Raw genomic sequence first — 20,333 nt, 5'->3', positions numbered from 1 at the left:
TAGTGGCTAACTGGTGTTATAGGCTTGTGGCTAACTGGTGTTATAGGCTTGTGGCTAACTAGTGTTATAGGCTTAGTGGCTAACTGGTGTTATAGGCTTGTGGCTAACTAGTGTTATAGGCTTAGTGGCTAACTGGTGTTATAGGCTTGTGGCTAACTAGTGTTATAGGCTTAGTGGCTAACTGGTGTTATAGGCTTAGTGGCTAACTAGTGTTATAGGCTTGTGGCTAACTAGTGTTATAGGCTTAGTGGCTAACTGGTGTTATAGGCTTAGTGGCTAACTAGTGTTATAGGCTTAGTGGCTAACTAGTGTTATATAGACTTAGTGGCTAACTAGTGTTATAGGCTTAGTGGCTAACTAGTGTTATAGGCTTGTGGCTAACTAGTGTTATAGGCTTAGTGGCTAACTAGTGTTATAGGCTTGTGGCTAACTAGTGTTATATGCTTAGTGGCTAACTAGTGTTATAGGCTTAGTGGCTAACTAGTGTTATAGGCTTAGTGGCTAACTAGTGTTATAGGCTTAGTGGCTAACTAGTGTTATAGGCTTAGTGGCTAACTGGTGTTATAGGCTTAGTGGCTAACTAGTGTTATAGGCTTGTGGCTAACTAGTGTTATAGGCTTAGTGGCTAACTAGTGTTATAGGCTTGTGGCTAACTGGTGTTATAGGCTTAGTGGCTAACTAGTGTTATAGGCTTAGTGGCTAACTAGTGTTATAGGCTTAGTGGCTAACTGGTGTTATAGGCTTAGTGGCTAACTAGTGTTATAGGCTTAGTGGCTAACTAGTGTTATAGGCTTGTGGCTAACTAGTGTTATAGGCTTGTGGCTAACTGGTGTTATAGGCTTAGTGGCTAACTAGTGTTATAGGCTTAGTGGCTAACTAGTGTTATAGGCTTAGTGGCTAACTGGTGTTATAGGCTTAGTGGCTAACTAGTGTTATAGGCTTAGTGGCTAACTAGTGTTATAGGCTTGTGGCTAACTGGTGTTATAGGCTTAGTGGCTAACTAGTTAACTAGTGTTATAGGCTTAGTGGCTAACTGGTGTTATAGGCTTAGTGGCTAACTAGTTAACTAGTGTTATAGGCTTAGTGGCTAACTAGTGTTATAGGCTTGTGGCTAACTGGTGTTATAGGCTTAGTGGCTAACTAGTGTTATAGGCTTGTGGCTAACTAGTGTTATAGGCTTAGTGGCTAACTGGTGTTATAGGCTTAGTGGCTAACTAGTGTTATAGGCTTGTGGCTAACTAGTGTTATAGGCTTAGTGGCTAACTAGTGTTATAGGCTTAGTGGCTAACTAGTGTTATAGGCTTAGTGGCTAACTGGTGTTATAGGCTTAGTGGCTAACTAGTGTTATAGGCTTAGTGGCTAACTAGTGTTATAGGCTTAGTGGCTAACTAGTGTTATAGGCTTAGTGGCTAACTGGTGTTATATAGGCTTGTGGCTAACTAGTGTTATAGGCTTAGTGGCTAACTAGTGTTATAGGCTTGTGGCTAACTAGTGTTATAGGCTTAGTGGCTAACTGGTGTTATAGGCTTAGTGGCTAACTGGTGTTATAGGCTTGTGGCTAACTGGTGTTATAGGCTTGTGGCTAACTAGTGTTATAGGCTTAGTGGCTAACTGGTGTTATAGGCTTGTGGCTAACTAGTGTTATAGGCTTAGTGGCTAACTGGTGTTATAGGCTTGTGGCTAACTAGTGTTATAGGCTTAGTGGCTAACTGGTGTTATAGGCTTAGTGGCTAACTAGTGTTATAGGCTTGTGGCTAACTAGTGTTATAGGCTTAGTGGCTAACTGGTGTTATAGGCTTAGTGGCTAACTAGTGTTATAGGCTTAGTGGCTAACTAGTGTTATATAGACTTAGTGGCTAACTAGTGTTATAGGCTTAGTGGCTAACTAGTGTTATAGGCTTGTGGCTAACTAGTGTTATAGGCTTAGTGGCTAACTAGTGTTATAGGCTTGTGGCTAACTAGTGTTATATGCTTAGTGGCTAACTAGTGTTATAGGCTTAGTGGCTAACTAGTGTTATAGGCTTAGTGGCTAACTAGTGTTATAGGCTTAGTGGCTAACTAGTGTTATAGGCTTAGTGGCTAACTGGTGTTATAGGCTTAGTGGCTAACTAGTGTTATAGGCTTGTGGCTAACTAGTGTTATAGGCTTAGTGGCTAACTAGTGTTATAGGCTTGTGGCTAACTGGTGTTATAGGCTTAGTGGCTAACTAGTGTTATAGGCTTAGTGGCTAACTAGTGTTATAGGCTTAGTGGCTAACTGGTGTTATAGGCTTAGTGGCTAACTAGTGTTATAGGCTTAGTGGCTAACTAGTGTTATAGGCTTGTGGCTAACTAGTGTTATAGGCTTGTGGCTAACTGGTGTTATAGGCTTAGTGGCTAACTAGTGTTATAGGCTTAGTGGCTAACTAGTGTTATAGGCTTAGTGGCTAACTGGTGTTATAGGCTTAGTGGCTAACTAGTGTTATAGGCTTAGTGGCTAACTAGTGTTATAGGCTTGTGGCTAACTGGTGTTATAGGCTTAGTGGCTAACTAGTTAACTAGTGTTATAGGCTTAGTGGCTAACTGGTGTTATAGGCTTAGTGGCTAACTAGTTAACTAGTGTTATAGGCTTAGTGGCTAACTAGTGTTATAGGCTTGTGGCTAACTGGTGTTATAGGCTTAGTGGCTAACTAGTGTTATAGGCTTGTGGCTAACTAGTGTTATAGGCTTAGTGGCTAACTGGTGTTATAGGCTTAGTGGCTAACTAGTGTTATAGGCTTGTGGCTAACTAGTGTTATAGGCTTAGTGGCTAACTAGTGTTATAGGCTTAGTGGCTAACTAGTGTTATAGGCTTAGTGGCTAACTGGTGTTATAGGCTTAGTGGCTAACTAGTGTTATAGGCTTAGTGGCTAACTAGTGTTATAGGCTTAGTGGCTAACTAGTGTTATAGGCTTGTGGCTAACTGGTGTTATAGGCTTAGTGGCTAACTAGTGTTATAGGCTTAGTGGCTAACTAGTGTTATAGGCTTGTGGCTAACTAGTGTTATAGGCTTAGTGGCTAACTAGTGTTATAGGCTTAGTGGCTAACTGGTGTTATAGGCTTAGTGGCTAACTAGTGTTATAGGCTTAGTGGCTAACTGGTGTTATAGGCTTGTGGCTAACTGGTGTTATAGGCTTAGTGGCTAACTAGTGTTATAGGCTTAGTGGCTAACTAGTGTTATAGGCTTAGTGGCTAACTAGTGTTATAGGCTTAGTGGCTAACTGGTGTTATAGGCTTAGTGGCTAACTAGTGTTATAGGCTTAGTGGCTAACTAGTGTTATAGGCTTAGTGGCTAACTGGTGTTATAGGCTTAGTGGCTAACTAGTGTTATAGGCTTAGTGGCTAACTAGTGTTATAGGCTTAGTGGCTAACTGGTGTTATAGGCTTAGTGGCTAACTAGTGTTATAGGCTTAGTGGCTAACTAGTGTTATAGGCTTAGTGGCTAACTAGTGTTATAGGCTTAGTGGCTAACTAGTGTTATAGGCTTAGTGGCTATTAGTGGCTAACTAGTGTTATAGGCTTGTGGCTAACTAGTGTTATAGGCTTAGTGGCTAACTAGTGTTATAGGCTTAGTGGTTAACTAGTGTTATAGGCTTAGTGGCTAACTGGTGTTATAGGCTTAGTGGCTAACTGGTGTTATAGGCTTAGTGGCTAACTAGTGTTATAGGCTTAGTGGCTAACTGGTGTTATAGGCTTGTGGCTAACTAGTGTTATAGGCTTAGTGGCTAACTGGTGTTATAGGCTTAGTGGCTAACTAGTGTTATAGGCTTAGTGGCTAACTGGTGTTATAGGCTTAGTGGCTAACTAGTGTTATAGGCTTAGTGGCTAACTGGTGTTATAGGCTTAGTGGCTAACTGGTGTTATAGGCTTGTGGCTAACTGGTGTTATAGGCTTGTGGCTAACTAGTGTTATAGGCTTAGTGGCTAACTGGTGTTATAGGCTTGTGGCTAACTAGTGTTATAGGCTTAGTGGCTAACTGGTGTTATAGGCTTGTGGCTAACTAGTGTTATAGGCTTGTGGCTAACTAGTGTTATAGGCTTAGTGGCTAACTGGTGTTATAGGCTTAGTGGCTAACTAGTGTTATAGGCTTAGTGGCTAACTAGTGTTATATAGACTTAGTGGCTAACTAGTGTTATAGGCTTAGTGGCTAACTAGTGTTATAGGCTTGTGGCTAACTAGTGTTATAGGCTTAGTGGCTAACTAGTGTTATAGGCTTGTGGCTAACTAGTGTTATATGCTTAGTGGCTAACTAGTGTTATAGGCTTAGTGGCTAACTAGTGTTATAGGCTTAGTGGCTAACTAGTGTTATAGGCTTAGTGGCTAACTAGTGTTATAGGCTTAGTGGCTAACTGGTGTTATAGGCTTAGTGGCTAACTAGTGTTATAGGCTTGTGGCTAACTAGTGTTATAGGCTTAGTGGCTAACTAGTGTTATAGGCTTGTGGCTAACTGGTGTTATAGGCTTAGTGGCTAACTAGTGTTATAGGCTTAGTGGCTAACTAGTGTTATAGGCTTAGTGGCTAACTGGTGTTATAGGCTTAGTGGCTAACTAGTGTTATAGGCTTAGTGGCTAACTAGTGTTATAGGCTTGTGGCTAACTAGTGTTATAGGCTTGTGGCTAACTGGTGTTATAGGCTTAGTGGCTAACTAGTGTTATAGGCTTAGTGGCTAACTAGTGTTATAGGCTTAGTGGCTAACTGGTGTTATAGGCTTAGTGGCTAACTAGTCTTATATGCTTAGTGGCTAACTAGTGTTATAGGCTTGTGGCTAACTGGTGTTATAGGCTTAGTGGCTAACTAGTTAACTAGTGTTATAGGCTTAGTGGCTAACTGGTGTTATAGGCTTAGTGGCTAACTAGTTAACTAGTGTTATAGGCTTAGTGGCTAACTAGTGTTATAGGCTTGTGGCTAACTGGTGTTATAGGCTTAGTGGCTAACTAGTGTTATAGGCTTGTGGCTAACTAGTGTTATAGGCTTAGTGGCTAACTAGTGTTATAGGCTTAGTGGCTAACTAGTGTTATAGGCTTGTGGCTAACTAGTGTTATAGGCTTAGTGGCTAACTAGTGTTATAGGCTTAGTGGCTAACTAGTGTTATAGGCTTAGTGGCTAACTGGTGTTATAGGCTTAGTGGCTAACTAGTGTTATAGGCTTAGTGGCTAACTAGTGTTATAGGCTTAGTGGCTAACTAGTGTTATAGGCTTGTGGCTAACTGGTGTTATAGGCTTAGTGGCTAACTAGTGTTATAGGCTTAGTGGCTAACTAGTGTTATAGGCTTGTGGCTAACTAGTGTTATAGGCTTAGTGGCTAACTAGTGTTATAGGCTTAGTGGCTAACTGGTGTTATAGGCTTAGTGGCTAACTAGTGTTATAGGCTTAGTGGCTAACTGGTGTTATAGGCTTGTGGCTAACTGGTGTTATAGGCTTAGTGGCTAACTAGTGTTATAGGCTTAGTGGCTAACTAGTGTTATAGGCTTAGTGGCTAACTAGTGTTATAGGCTTAGTGGCTAACTGGTGTTATAGGCTTAGTGGCTAACTAGTGTTATAGGCTTAGTGGCTAACTAGTGTTATAGGCTTAGTGGCTAACTGGTGTTATAGGCTTAGTGGCTAACTAGTGTTATAGGCTTAGTGGCTAACTAGTGTTATAGGCTTAGTGGCTAACTGGTGTTATAGGCTTAGTGGCTAACTAGTGTTATAGGCTTAGTGGCTAACTAGTGTTATAGGCTTAGTGGCTAACTAGTGTTATAGGCTTAGTGGCTAACTAGTGTTATAGGCTTAGTGGCTATTAGTGGCTAACTAGTGTTATAGGCTTGTGGCTAACTAGTGTTATAGGCTTAGTGGCTAACTAGTGTTATAGGCTTAGTGGTTAACTAGTGTTATAGGCTTAGTGGCTAACTGGTGTTATAGGCTTAGTGGCTAACTGGTGTTATAGGCTTAGTGGCTAACTAGTGTTATAGGCTTAGTGGCTAACTGGTGTTATAGGCTTGTGGCTAACTAGTGTTATAGGCTTAGTGGCTAACTGGTGTTATAGGCTTAGTGGCTAACTAGTGTTATAGGCTTAGTGGCTAACTGGTGTTATAGGCTTAGTGGCTAACTAGTGTTATAGGCTTGTGGCTAACTAGTGTTATAGGCTTAGTGGTTAACTAGTGTTATAGGCTTGTGGCTAACTGGTGTTATAGGCTTAGTGGCTAACTAGTGTTATAGGCTTAGTGGCTAACTAGTGTTATAGGCTTAGTGGCTAACTAGTGTTATATAGGCTTGTGGCTAACTAGTGTTATAGGCTTGTGGCTAACTAGTGTTATAGGCTTAGTGGTTAACTAGTGTTATAGGCTTGTGGCTAACTGGTGTTATAGGCTTAGTGGCTAACTAGTGTTATAGGCTTGTGGCTAACTAGTGTTATAGGCTTAGTGGTTAACTAGTGTTATAGGCTTGTGGCTAACTGGTGTTATAGGCTTAGTGGCTAACTAGTGTTATAGGCTTAGTGGCTAACTAGTGTTATAGGCTTAGTGGCTAACTAGTGTTATAGGCTTAGTGGCTAACTAGTGTTATAGGCTTAGTGGCTAACTGGTTTTATAGGCTTGTGGCTAACTAGTGTTATAGGCTTAGTGGCTAACTAGTGTTATAGGCTTAGTGGCTAACTAGTGTTATAGGCTTAGTGGCTAACTAGTGTTATAGGCTTAGTGGCTAACTAGTGTTATAGGCTTAGTGGCTAACTAGTGTTATAGGCTTAGTGGCTAACTAGTGTTATAGGTGTTATAGGCTTGTGGCTAACTAGTGTTATAGGCTTAGTGGTTAACTAGTGTTATAGGCTTAGTGGCTAACTGGTGTTATAGGCTTAGTGGCTAACTAGTGTTATAGGCTTGTGGCTAACTAGTGTTATAGGCTTGGTGGCTAACTGGTGTTATAGGCTTAGTGGCTAACTAGTGTTATAGGCTTAGTGGCTAACTAGTGTTATATAGGCTTAGTGGCTAACTAGTGTTATAGGCTTAGTGGCTAACTAGTGTTATAGGCTTAGTGGCTAACTGGTGTTATAGGCTTAGTGGCTAACTAGTGTTATAGGCTTAGTGGCTAACTAGTGTTATAGGCTTAGTGGCTAACTAGTGTTATAGGCTTAGTGGCTAACTGGTGTTATAGGCTTAGTGGCTAACTAGTGTTATAGGCTTAGTGGCTAACTAGTGTTATAGGCTTAGTGGCTAACTGGTGTTATAGGCTTAGTGGCTAACTAGTGTTATAGGCTTAGTGGCTAACTAGTGTTATATGCTTAGTGGCTAACTAGTGTTATAGGCTTGTGGCTAACTAGTGTTATAGGCTTGTGGCTAACTGGTGTTATAGTCTTAGTGGCTAACTAGTGTTATAGGCTTGTGGCTAACTAGTGTTATAGGCTTAGTGGCTAACTAGTGTTATAGGCTTAGTGGCTAACTAGTGTTATAGGCTTGTGGCTAACTAGTGTTATAGGCTTAGTGGCTAACTGGTGTTATAGGCTTAGTGGCTAACTAGTGTTATAGGCTTAGTGGCTAACTGGTGTTATAGGCTTAGTGGCTAACTAGTGTTATAGAATTAGTGGCTAACTGGTGTTATAGGCTTAGTGGCTAACTAGTGTTATAGGCTTAGTGGTTAACTAGTGTTATAGGCTTGTGGCTAACTAGTGTTATAGGCTTAGTGGCTAACTAGTGTTATAGGCTTGTGGCTAACTAGTGTTATAGGCTTAGTGGCTAACTGGTGTTATAGGCTTAGTGGCTAACTAGTGTTATAGGCTTGTGGCTAACTAGTGTTATAGGCTTGTGGCTAACTAGTGTTATAGGCTTGTGGCTAACTAGTGTTATAGGCTTAGTGGCTAACTGGTGTTATAGGCTTAGTGGCTAACTAGTGTTATAGGCTTGTGGCTAACTAGTGTTATAGGCTTAGTGGCTAACTGGTGTTATAGGCTTAGTGGCTAACTAGTGTTATAGGCTTAGTGGCTAACTAGTGTTATAGGCTTAGTGGCTAACTAGTGTTATAGGCTTAGTGGCTAACTAGTGTTATAGGCTTAGTGGCTAACTAGTGTTATAGGCTTAGTGGCTAACTAGTGTTATAGGCTTAGTGGCTAACTGGTGTTATAGGCTTGTGGCTAACTAGTGTTATAGGCTTAGTGGCTAACTAGTGTTATAGGCTTAGTGGCTAACTAGTGTTATAGGCTTAGTGGCTAACTAGTGTTATAGGCTTAGTGGCTAACTAGTGTTATAGGCTTAGTGGCTAACTGGTGTTATAGGCTTAGTGGCTAACTAGTGTTATAGGCTTAGTGGCTAACTGGTGTTATAGGCTTAGTGGCTAACTAGTGTTATAGGCTTAGTGGCTAACTAGTGTTATAGGTTTAGTGGCTAACTAGTGTTATAGGCTTAGTGGTTAACTAGTGTTATAGGTTTAGTGGCTAACTAGTGTTATAGGCTTAGTGGCTAACTGGTGTTATAGGCTTAGTGGCTAACTAGTGTTATAGGTTTAGTGGCTAACTAGTGTTATAGGTTTAGTGGCTAACTAGTGTTATAGGCTTAGTGGCTAACTAGTGTTATAGGCTTAGTGGCTAACTGGTGTTATAGGCTTAGTGGCTAACTGGTGTTATAGGCTTAGTGGCTAACTAGTGTTATAGGCTTAGTGGCTAACTAGTGTTATAGGCTTAGTGGCTAACTAGTGTTATAGGGTTAGTGGCTAACTAGTGTTATAGGCTTAGTGGCTAACTAGTGTTATAGGCTTAGTGGCTAACTAGTGTTATATGCTTAGTGGCTAACGAGTGTTATAGGCTTGTGGCTAACTAGTGTTATAGGCTTAGTGGCTAACTAGTGTTATAGGCTTAGTGGCTAACTAGTGTTATAGGCTTAGTGGCTAACTAGTGTTATATGCTTAGTGGCTAACTAGTGTTATAGGCTTAGTGGCTAACTAGTGTTATAGGCTTAGTGGCTAACTGGTGTTATAGGCTTAGTGGCTAACTAGTGTTATATGCTTAGTGGCTAACTAGTGTTATAGGCTTAGTGGCTACCTAGTGTTATAGGCTTAGTGGCTAACTAGTGTTATAGGCTTAGTGGCTAACTAGTGTTATAGGCTTAGTGGCTAACTGGTGTTATAGGCTTAGTGGCTAACTAGTGTTATAGGCTTAGTGGCTAACTGGTGTTATAGGCTTAGTGGCTAGTACAGAGAATCTGAGAAATTTGTATTTTCCATATACTTTCATGTGATGACATGTCTAGGAATTCATTGCATGAAAGGCAAGACCCCAACACACAAAGTGACTTTCTAAGCCATTTTTTTCTGGGAGGCATTTTGATATTTATCTCTGTTCCAGACCCGAGGGAGATCTAGCTGGTCCCCAGCTGTAGCAGTACAGCTGGGAGCCAGCAACGGGAGAGGTAGCTTACTGCATAGTATGCCTCATGTGAAGGCTAAGCTAGCTAGGCTTCCAGCTTTGTTATGGTACGCTCACTCTTGAACGATCAGATCCTTTCTGATGTTCTGTCCCACCCGATGTTCCCGTTTCGCTGCTTGGAAATATGTGCCATTTATGGAAACTGGATGGCGTCTAAATTCCTAACTTTTAACTAACTAACTTAATTCACTTTTAACTGTTGCCGCTTCCGCAGCTCACAGTGGGTGAAAGACGACACGATTTGAGATCAAGCCCACATGACGTGTCCCACTCCCTACCGAGCGTCTCACAGCTTGTGTTGCGGGAGCACTGGCCGCTGTCCTGCTCCAGGGAGGAGAGCTGCTCGTCAGACTTGCTGAGCTTCCCCATGCTGCTGCAGGGGGAGAGGCGCGGGGAGTCGCCCCCGTACGACTGGCTGCCTCCCGAGAAGCGCCTGTGGAGGTACTCCTGGTCGTAGTCCGTCGTAGACTGCTGCACACACACACACACACACACACACACACACATCATAATGTAAATATCATGATGTAAATATCATCATTATGTAAATATTATAATGTAAATATCATCATTATGTAAATATCATTATATAAATATCATCATAATGTAAATATCATCATTATGTAAATATCATAATGTAAATATCATCATAATGTAAATATCATCATCATGTAAATATCATAATCATGTAAATATCATCATCATGTAAATATCATCATAATGTAAAATTACAAATAAATCAAGCTTAAATATTTGTTTATTTCCAATCGCTTTAGTCAAGTCTAGTCAAAATAGATTTGTGTTGGTGTGGTCGTGGTCCTGAAGTGAAATTGATGTTTGCCACCCAATACCCCCCCCCCCCCCCTCCTCTGGTTTACTCCAATATTGACTGATCGATTGATTGTGAAGTGTCTCTCCTTCAGCTGATAGGTGTCCAGCCCCCAGGGTCTAATGGGGGGGGGGGGTCCTTCCTTCCTACCTGTCTGTGAACACTGCAGGGTAGGCTGGAGCCACGGCTCATGGGAGCGACCACAGCCACCCGCGTGGGCGAGGGGGCCGACTGACGCTTCTTAGGGGCAGGGCCGGGGGGGGACTGGAGGACGAGAGAGAGAGAGAGAGAGAGAGAGAGAGAGAGAGAGAGAGAGAGAGAGAGAGAGAGAGAGAGAGAGAGAGAGAGAGAGAGAGAGAGAGAGAGAGAGAGAGAGAGAGAGAGAGAGAGAGAGAGAGAGCGAGAGGCAGAGAGAGAGAGAGAGAGACAGACAGACAGAGACAGACAGAGAGGCAGAGAGAGGCAGAGAGAGAGAGAGGCAGAGAGAGAGAGAGAGGGGCAGAGAGAGAGAGAGAGGCAGAGAGAGAGAGGCAGAGAGAGAGAGAGGCAGAGAGAGAGAGAGAGGCAGAGAGAGGCAGAGAGAGAGGCAGAGAGAGAGAGAGAGAGGCAGAGAGAGAGATGCAGAGAGAGAGAGGCAGAGAGAGAGAGAGAGGCAGAGACAGAGAGAGGCAGAGAGAGAGGCAGAGAGAGAGAGAGAGAGAGAGAGAGAGAGAGAGAGAGAGGTCAAACACAAACAACAAGAAGGTAGGACGTTGTTTGGAGATGCGACATGTAAACAGACAGCACAAGAACACGTGTTCACCGTCATGTATGATCACACAAATCCATACACGCATGCATGAACACATGGGTTTGTTCAACGTCATTGACCATATTCTATGTTGCTCTCATGTCATGCTCAGGGGATTTCTTTCCACCGGGAATATGGTCAATTCTCTCAGCTTTGTCTCCAAAGCGTTCCTGCTTTATCAAACCTTCACAAACACACAAACACACACACAGGTTAATACCACGAGGTCATGGGGGACGGAGAACAGAACAGAACAAAAGGACCATGATGGGAAGGCCGTCGAGGACACTGGATATAAAAAGTCAGTCTCACACACACACACACTCTCATGCACCGAGCCGTCTTCTGATTGGATGATGAACGCCGCCGGGGGTGTGTGCGCCCGGGAATGCGAAGGCAGCAAAATATGGGTACACAAATCAAGACATGCAAGTCGTTCTCATCCAATTCAGAAGCTTAACGGGGGGGGGCAGGGATGTTGTATAATGTATGCGGAGGTCATGATCCCGTCGGCTGACATACTTCTCCCTCTGTGCGGGTCTCCTCTGGGCAGCGTCAGCACTCAGCTGTGCTCTGTTCCCCCAGAACACATAGAGAAGAGGGGCAGAAACCAGAGGTGAAACAGACGCAGGGGGAAATGCAGAGCAGGCAACAGTGTGGCTGTACGTTCAGGTACAACGTGGGATTCAATTTAGGGAGGGAGGCGCTGCCGCCTACGGAGTCGAAGGAAAGACACGAGTCAAGGCAAACGGGCGCAGTGTCTTTACAATAATGCTGTATATACCTTATATATATTTATTCTAATCTTTGTATATTATATCCATCCACACCTGCATATAATCCTTTTTAGATTATTATTATTATTTTTTATATAAAAAAAGAAAAATCAATCTGTAGATTATATATCTATACCTACTCTTACTAGTTACGCTGCTGACTGACCGGTATGACTTACTACCATAGTGTCTTTATACCTGTATCACTGTACATATTAATACTACAGCTCTGTACATACATCTCAGTAGCACTAATTTATATATCTTATAATATAAACCCAGTGTATCTGTGTACATTGTATATTACTATTGCACTTTACGGTTACATTTGCACTCTGGTTGGATGCCAAACTTATTTTCATTGTGCTGTACTTGTGCTGTATAATGACAATACATTTGAATCTAATCCAAATCGGCCAGGCACAATGGGAGCAAATGTGGCTGCATCTTCACAACGAACTCTTTTATGAATGTGCTGTAGCCTATAGATATCCAATAGGTTACATTTAGAAATGGTCTAGTTATTGATGTCAACAATGAGCACTGTTTGAGACCAAATGCGCTAGCGTGTCTCTTTGCGCCAGTTTTGCTAGTGTCAAAACTGTCCAACAGACATGAGCAGAGCAAGATGATATTCCACTTTGCGTTGTATCTGAACGTACTGTAAGAGAGGAAGAGACAGACAGACCACCGAACTAGAAGAGTGATACAGTAGTGAAGAGTTGAGGAGAGGTCCCAAGAGATCTGGTGAATAGGTCAAGGGGACAAAGTACAAGATCTCCCACACAAATGTTTTGGATTCTCAGGCCCCGTTTAGACGAGCGTTTTGTGAACAGAAACCGCAAAAGTCATCTTGCGGTTTCACTTTTAATTTTACGTTTAGACGAGCGTTTTGGAGTGGAATTCTCCGTGCAGACGACGCTGTAACGACGGGGACCCGCTGTCACACGATTGGCGCATATGTCACATGACGTGCTGTGAAGACCCGCCCTACTCTGCCTCTGATTCGCAGACTGTGGATGGGGAATGTGATTGGACTAAAGCAGAGTCACTCACAGACAGAGAGTCCAGTCACGCCGCGGGACAGATTATTGTGTATTTAAAAGTACTGCCAATGTAGCCTTCAGGTGATCTCCGTTGATATAAGTCAGACATACTTGCTTTGTTTACGTCTCGGCTACTGGCGCATACCTGCTACCTGTGACGTAAGCAGTACGCGCGACCAGAGCCGTGACAACCCGTTCGTCATCGTTTTAACAGATGTATACGTTTTGATAGTTTAGACGAGATCGCAAAGCTTTTGCGTTTCTAGGAATTCCACCCTGGAAGGTAGTCTCACTTTTTTGCGGTTTCACCCCGTAAAAACGCCGTTTCCGTATAAACGAAAGGCACATCTGTAAAAATATTTTTGCGGATTCACCTGCTAGCGTTTCCGTCTAAACGGGGCCTCAATTTAAGTGTCATAGATGTCTTAAAAAAAAACAATTTTCAAGTAGTCAGGCTCAAAGATACCTGTGTCACCAAAACTGTGTTTATTGGGGAACAAAACGAAAGTGCCCAGCATTATCAAAATATGACTTTGCAGTAATAAAAGTAGGGGTCGTCATGCTGCATGAATGATCCTCAGGTCTTGTAAAAGTACATCCTCTCCAGATTTTAAAAAGTGGATAGAATCTATGTTAGAAATAGTATGTAGTAAAAGTACAAATGTTAGCTGGATTAAATACTGTGATGACATAGTAGTACTGCTGTGATACTAAACTGATGATATAGTACTGCTGTGACTACTAAACTGTGATGATATAATACTGCTGTGACTACTAAACTGTGATGATATAATACTGCTGTGACTACTAAACTGTGATGATATAGTACTGCTGTGACTACTAAACTGATGATATAATACTGTTGTGACTACTAAACTGATTATATAATACTGTTGTGACTACTAAACTGATTATATAATACTGCTTGAACTACTAGACTGATGATATAATACTGTTGTGACTACTAAACTGATTATATAATACTGTTGTGACTACTAAACTGATTATATAATACTGCTTGAACTACTAGACTGATGATATAATACTGCTGTGACTACTAAACTGATGATATAATACTGCTGTGACTACTAAACTGTGATGATATAGTACTGCTGTGACTACTAAACTGATGATATAATACTGCTTGAACTACTAGACTGATGATATAATACTGCTGTGACTACTAAACTGTGATGATATAATACTGCTGTGACTACTAAACTTATGATATAGTACTGTTGTGACTACTAAACTGTGATGATATAATACTGCTTGAACTACTAGACTGATGATATAATACTGCTTGAACTACTAGACTGATGATATAATACTGTTGTGACTACTAAACTGTGATGATATAATACTGCTGTGACTACTAAACTGTGATGATATAATACTGCTTGAACTACTAGACTGATGATATAATACTGTTGTGACTACTAAACTGTGATGATATAATACTGTTGTGACTACTAAACTGTGATGATATAATACTGTTGTGACTACTAAACTGTGATGATATAATACTGTTGTGACTACTAAACTGTGATGATATAATACTGTTGTGACTACTAGACTGTGATTATATAGTACTGTTGTGACTACTAAACTGTGATGATATAATACTGTTGTGACTACTAAACTGTGATGATATAATACTGCTGTGACTACTAAACTGTGATGATATAATACTGCTGTGATTACTAAAGGCTCTAATTTTTGTTTTTTCATTTTACTTGGGCGCATTTACCCTGGATTTTGGCTGTTTTATTTCTAATAATGATTGTGCTGTCAATGTATGTGTAAAAAAAATAAGAAAAAAAAATACAAATTTTCACATTTAAAACACGTCATCAACCCTGCATGGAAACAGGGCGGCTGCCACGACTAGTCGATGAGCAACGATGAAAAAGGGAGCGCTTCTGCTTCTCTGACCGCAGCGCGGCCGCGTCAGGCAATAGGAAACGAGGAGTCACCTCTTTCTCTTATGGTGGGGGAAGTGGTCACACAACCATCTGATTGGGAAAATCCAACCCAAAAACGGAATCTTAACGCTGTGCTGTATTAATGATCTCAGGACAGTTCAGTCAATACGTATAAACGCAGGACAACAGTCTCCACGAGCTGGACCTCGTCAGAGCGTCAAGACAATGTGTGATGTCATCAATGACACCTCTTGGGAGTTGGTCCGTTAATAATGACCCGACTTTGTAGGCTCATGGGATCTCTGTTTGCGCCATTACATGTAAGTGAGTTTTGTTTAAATGTAGGTCTTACGGCTCTTAATCAGATGCACCCACATTCCAGTGAAATCACCAACCATGGAAACCATTATAGTGTCCTAGGCGTTGTTCCACTGTTTATGGAGCAGCTGTGGGATTTGTATCTTGATGACATCATCACTAGCGTCTCGTCTCTCTTGTTATTCTGTTTAAAGGTGATCTGTTTATATTCAAAACGGAGCCAATACAGCATGATAAGAACAACACGTTTGAATTCTATTTTAGGGTGGACTCTCTGCTTGAACGGGGAGGGGGAACTCCCACTAAATCAGTGGTTTCTGAAAGACCTGAGGATCTCCATTGAGACTTTAAGTGTTTCCCTTCTTGTTTCTACATCAATGGGGTTGTTGCCTCGCAGGGTAAACAGCTCCTTCACGGTATTGCAGGGTATCTGCCCGTTTCAACAAGTTACATTTAAGACTTTTTAAGACCTTTTATAAATACCACCTAAGAGCAAAATTCGACCATACTAGAAAAACAACACATAGCGACACAGAACTGGCGCCTGCACTTGCGGCACTTAAAGCAACTTGAATACAAAAACATTTCATATATTTAATATTATTTAATCTCCCAACAGCCGGGCTCCCCACCCCCCCCCACATTTTATACCTGTGCAAATGAAATATTAGACCTTTTAATACCTTTTAAGAACTTAGAGAGAATTATGAATTTAATACTTTTTAATACCCTGCAGATACCCTGTATTGAATAGTTACGTATCTGGTGCAGATTAGGCCAGAATGCTGGACATATATGGACAAAGCATAAACATAAACAAAGTTCTTTGGGGCCGAGACGGGGCAGATGAAGACTATTATTCCCTTCAACACCAGAGACATCATTCACCACCGTGTGGCGGTTCCCAAAGTGGGGTCGGGTGACCCACAGGGGTCCTTGAGGAATTATTCCAGAGGCTCCCCCAAACAAAAAGTGGAATAATTTAGGTCCAATGTTATTAACTTCTCGGGGAAAAAAGCATCTCTATGACCACTGCGCTCTGTGGGTTTGGTTGGTTTGTGTGGTTAATCGCTTCCTCAATTCACACAACACAATTGACCAAGCTGCAACACCAGACTTGTCACCCACACACTCCACAAGCACACCCCCAGCCGAGCAGCTGTAAAACACAACGCCGCTTCATTCACTGGCCCGATGAGTGAATGTATATGATTGATTTGATTTAGATTTTCGTGTCATACACACAAAGTATGGGAGTATATATAGTGGTGGTCCACGACTTCATTACAGAATGACAGATTTATTATACAGCTCTGTCTTAAAAATACATATTCTGCCTTTTCTCTCAAGTTTTCTTCCTGAAGCACATTTCTCATAATCATCCGGCTCAAAGAAATCAACATGAATAGAGGACATCTTTACTAAGAAAGTACACCCCTCTCGTCCTCGTAGACAGGACAGTAAAACAAAAACGAAGAAAAGACTGATTACAGGCTTCACTTTCTTCACCGTTATCTCTCCAACTACAGCGTAGCCCGTTATAGAAGTCTGGCCTAAATCACAACCAACAACAGAAGCTCTCCTCCTCACACGGAGGTCCCGGGGACAGAACATGGGGGGGGATCAGATGTCATTTGGTTGGCAACGTGTGGGAGCCGCTGGTGGCGTCACGCACGGCTCTACGCGTGCAGAAACCTTCCTCACCTGAGCTCGGCCATCTTGGCTCCGGGGAGGGGCGGTTTGGGAGGAGCGACGTCCTCGTCTGGGTCAGAGGAGGCGGCCTCTGCAGGAGTGGCTCCAGGAGGAGTGGTCTTGTTCAAGATCTCCTTCTCCCGGTCCGTCAGGGGCATGTCCGACTGTGCACTGCTGCTGATAAGAGAGGAAAACATTGTATGAGTGTGTGTGTGTGTGTGCGCGTGTGTGTGTGTGTTAGGGATGGAAGGGTGTGTGTAAAATATCTGAACTGTTTGGCTCGAGCACTGCGGTTTGGGGCACCTAGAGACTGTTCGGTTTACTTTGGTAATGTAGAACTCTTAGCTGTAGTCTAATGCATCACTCCTGGGTTTACTTTGGTACTATGGAACCCTTAGCTGTAGCCTAATGCATCACTCCTGGGTTTACTTTGGTACTGTAGAACCCTTAGCTGTAGTCTAATGCATCACTCCTGGGTTTACTTTGGTACTGTGTAGAACCATTTGATGTAGTCTAAGATTCAAGAGGTTTATTTGTCACATACATACCAGGGCATACAGTGAAATGCGTGGGTGGTCATGCTAAATTCCTGAGAAGGCACTGGGTCCTATGTACACTACTATACAATATACAATTTTAACTCTGTCATTATGCTATACTTACTATATCTAAACTATACTATACAAGAACCACATCTGTTCTTTCCTTAAAGTGACCTTTATATTCCTCATTCCTTTAAAGTGACTTTTCCATTTTGTTTAAAGTGACATTTTGTTTAAAGCGATTGTTTAAAGCGATTGCAGCATGTGTGTGTGTGTGTGTGTGCTCATGTGTACTTGTGTGTGGAGAGTTCAGTGTTCAGTGTTCTGATGGCCTGGGGGAAGAAGCTGAGCCGAAGTCTCTCTGTTCTCGTTGCGTGTGTACGTAGGCGCTTGCCTGACCGCAGCAGCTTGAACAGGCTGTTGTTGGGGTGGTGGGGGTCTTTCATTATTCTGCAGGCTCTGGATTTGCACCTCCTGTTATATAAGTCCTGCAGGGGTGGTAGGGCAAAACCCTGTAGTACGCTCACCTGAGCGCACCACTCTCTGGAGGACCTTCCTGTCCTGTGCCGTGCCGTTTCCATACCAGGCAGTGATGTTTCCAGTCAGAATGCTCTCTACAGCCTGGGAATAGAAGGAGTGGAGTATCTTCCCCGATACTCTGAACTTCCTTAACTGTCTCAGGTGATAGAGGCGCTGTTTCGCCCTTTTTTTTTTAACCACAGAATCTATGTGTGTTGACCATGCCAGGTCCTCTGTGACTCCCAGGACTCCCAGGTACTTAAAGCTACTCACCCTGTCCATGATAGCGCCATTTATCCACAGTGGCGTGTGTGTCCCCTGCTGTATTCTCCTAAAATCCACGATCAGCTCCTTGGTTTTACCAATGTTCAGGAGTAGGCTGTTATCCCGGCACCAGCGTGCCAGTTCATCAACCTCCTCCCGGTAGGCCTTCTCGTCGTTGTTAGAGATCAGTCCCACCACCACTGTGTCGTCAGCAAACTTCACTATGGAGTTGGAGCTGAACCTGGCCACACAGTCATGTGTGTACTGTACAGTGATGCATCACTCCTGGGTTTACTTTGGTACTGTGTGGAACCCCTAGCTGTAGCCTAATGCATCACTCCTGGAGTGTGTATGGAGTGATTTTGTAACAGGCCTTTGACTATTTCCATTTACTGTCATACAACAACACTAATAAGAATAAGGAATACTAAGTTCTGTTAACATTAGAAATGCATGCATAGGGCGGCTAGGTGGTGTAGTGGGCAAGGCACTCGCCACCAATGTGGAGACGCTGGGTTCGCGTGTTCGAATCCAGCTCTCCACATTGTTTTCAGTTTAGCTGGTCGTCCGCAGTAATACACATTGGCCGTATTACGGGGAGGGAAACTGAAGGGTGGGGATCAGGCGTTGTGGACAGCGACTCCTACAGGTCGGTTGGTGCGCCTGCGCAGTAGAATCAGGAAGTGTCGGGGGCAGCGTGAGCCTCCCACGCGTTAATCCTCGCCACTGAGAGATCGAGCTGCGCAGGTGAAAAGATGCGACTGCTGTTACCTCAAGTACCGGAGGGGACTTGTGCTATGTATGACTTAGTCAACATTGCAGCCGGCTTGTGGGAGGCAAGAAACAGCGTTCGTGACAGGGGAGGGTTGAATTGGATGATACGAAATTGGGATGGAAGAAAAATATAGAAAATGGGAGAAAAAGTGGATAAAAAAAAAACATTAGAAATGCATGCTGCATTTACATTTTTAATCCTAAACTAAACCGAGCGGGACCTTTTAGTTTGTCCAGGGAGGTGCTGAGGTTCCACCCCTAGTGTGTGTGTGTGTGTGTGTGTGTGTGTGTGTGTGTGTGTGTGTGTGTGTGTGTGTGTGTGTGTGTGTGTGTGTGTGTGTGTGTGTGTGTGTGTGTGTGTGTGTGTGTGTGTGTGTGTGTGTGTGTGTGTGTGTGTGTGTGTGTGAGAGTGTGTGTCTGTGTGTGTGTGTCAGAGATTATGTTCTACGTAAGTGCTATGAACCTCTGAAATATTAAATTCTTATACAGTATATGTTGAATTTAATTGATGGAATTGAATAATGCATTCAGTGTGTGTGTATGTATGTATGCGGTGCGGTGCACATGTTCATTCATTCAATCTTTATTTAATCTTGAAGGATCACCGACGTCGAGAAATACAACACATAATAAATACAGTAAAGGAAAACATAGAAACGGAAAGCCAATCAATTAAACATTTAAACTAATTAAAAACAACTACAGACTGTGGTGAAGTGGTTTGCTATCAAAGATTTAAACTGACCGATAGATACTAATGAATTGAGTTGTAAAGTGCATCGCAAAAAAAACATCCCGTGTTTCCGCACGTGCGTACTGGTGCGCGAGCGCAGGCCTCACCTCTCGGCCGTGGCGGCGGGCGGAGTGGGTGGAGACGGCTTGTTGGGGGTGGTGGGCGACGGCTGCTCCTGCTTCTCTATGGTCAGCTTCACCAGCTCCTGTTCAGAGAGGAACACAACGCAGTCAGCATCAACGTGTCGTATATACAGACACACCCCCAGGACACCGCAGTCAATAACACTAAACAAGAGAGAGAGAGTCTTGAGGCTCCTATCGGGGATCATGGGGGCAGCAGCGCAGGGGGAAAGCGCGGCTGCTTTTATCCTATTGATTTCCTGTGCGTGACCGAGTAGACTGCGGCTGTACCGACTTGGCTATTCCTCCCCGGTGCGCGGCTCACCTTGACTCCGTCCAGCACGGCTTTGATGACCGCCGTCACGCCCACCACGTTCTCCTTGTCCTCCAGGTCGATGCCGTCCAGCATCACCCGGTCGGACCAGCAGATGAGGTTGGCCAGGCTCTGGTACACGCGGCTGTGGCAGGAGGACAGCGCCGAGCTGAGGGGGAGAGGAGGAGGAGGAGGGAGGAGAGGGGGAGGAGGAGGAGGAGGAGGGAGGAGAGGGGGAGGAGGAGGAGGAGGAGGAGGAGGAGGGGGAGGAGAGGAGGAGGAGAGG

At 43.2% G+C, this 20,333-nt stretch overlaps 1 protein-coding gene across 1 annotated transcript in view; it reads right to left on the bottom strand.

Moving 5' to 3' along the window:
• Positions 1–20,333, bottom strand: part of rapgef1b (Rap guanine nucleotide exchange factor (GEF) 1b) — a 97,711-nt gene that overhangs the window by 27,690 nt on the left and 49,688 nt on the right. The window contains 6 exon segments of the mRNA XM_084324716.1: positions 9,683–9,875; positions 10,384–10,481; positions 10,484–10,497; positions 16,793–16,954; positions 19,720–19,817; positions 20,060–20,216. Of these exon segments, the coding sequence (XP_084180842.1) occupies positions 9,683–9,875; positions 10,384–10,481; positions 10,484–10,497; positions 16,793–16,954; positions 19,720–19,817; positions 20,060–20,216 (722 nt within the window).

The sequence above is a fragment of the Notolepis coatsorum genome, assembly GCF_963971535.1.
Source record: "Notolepis coatsorum genome assembly, chromosome: 11".
Taxonomy (NCBI): Eukaryota; Metazoa; Chordata; class Actinopteri; order Aulopiformes; family Paralepididae; genus Notolepis; species Notolepis coatsorum.
This window is presented reverse-complemented; position numbering and strand designations above follow the sequence as displayed.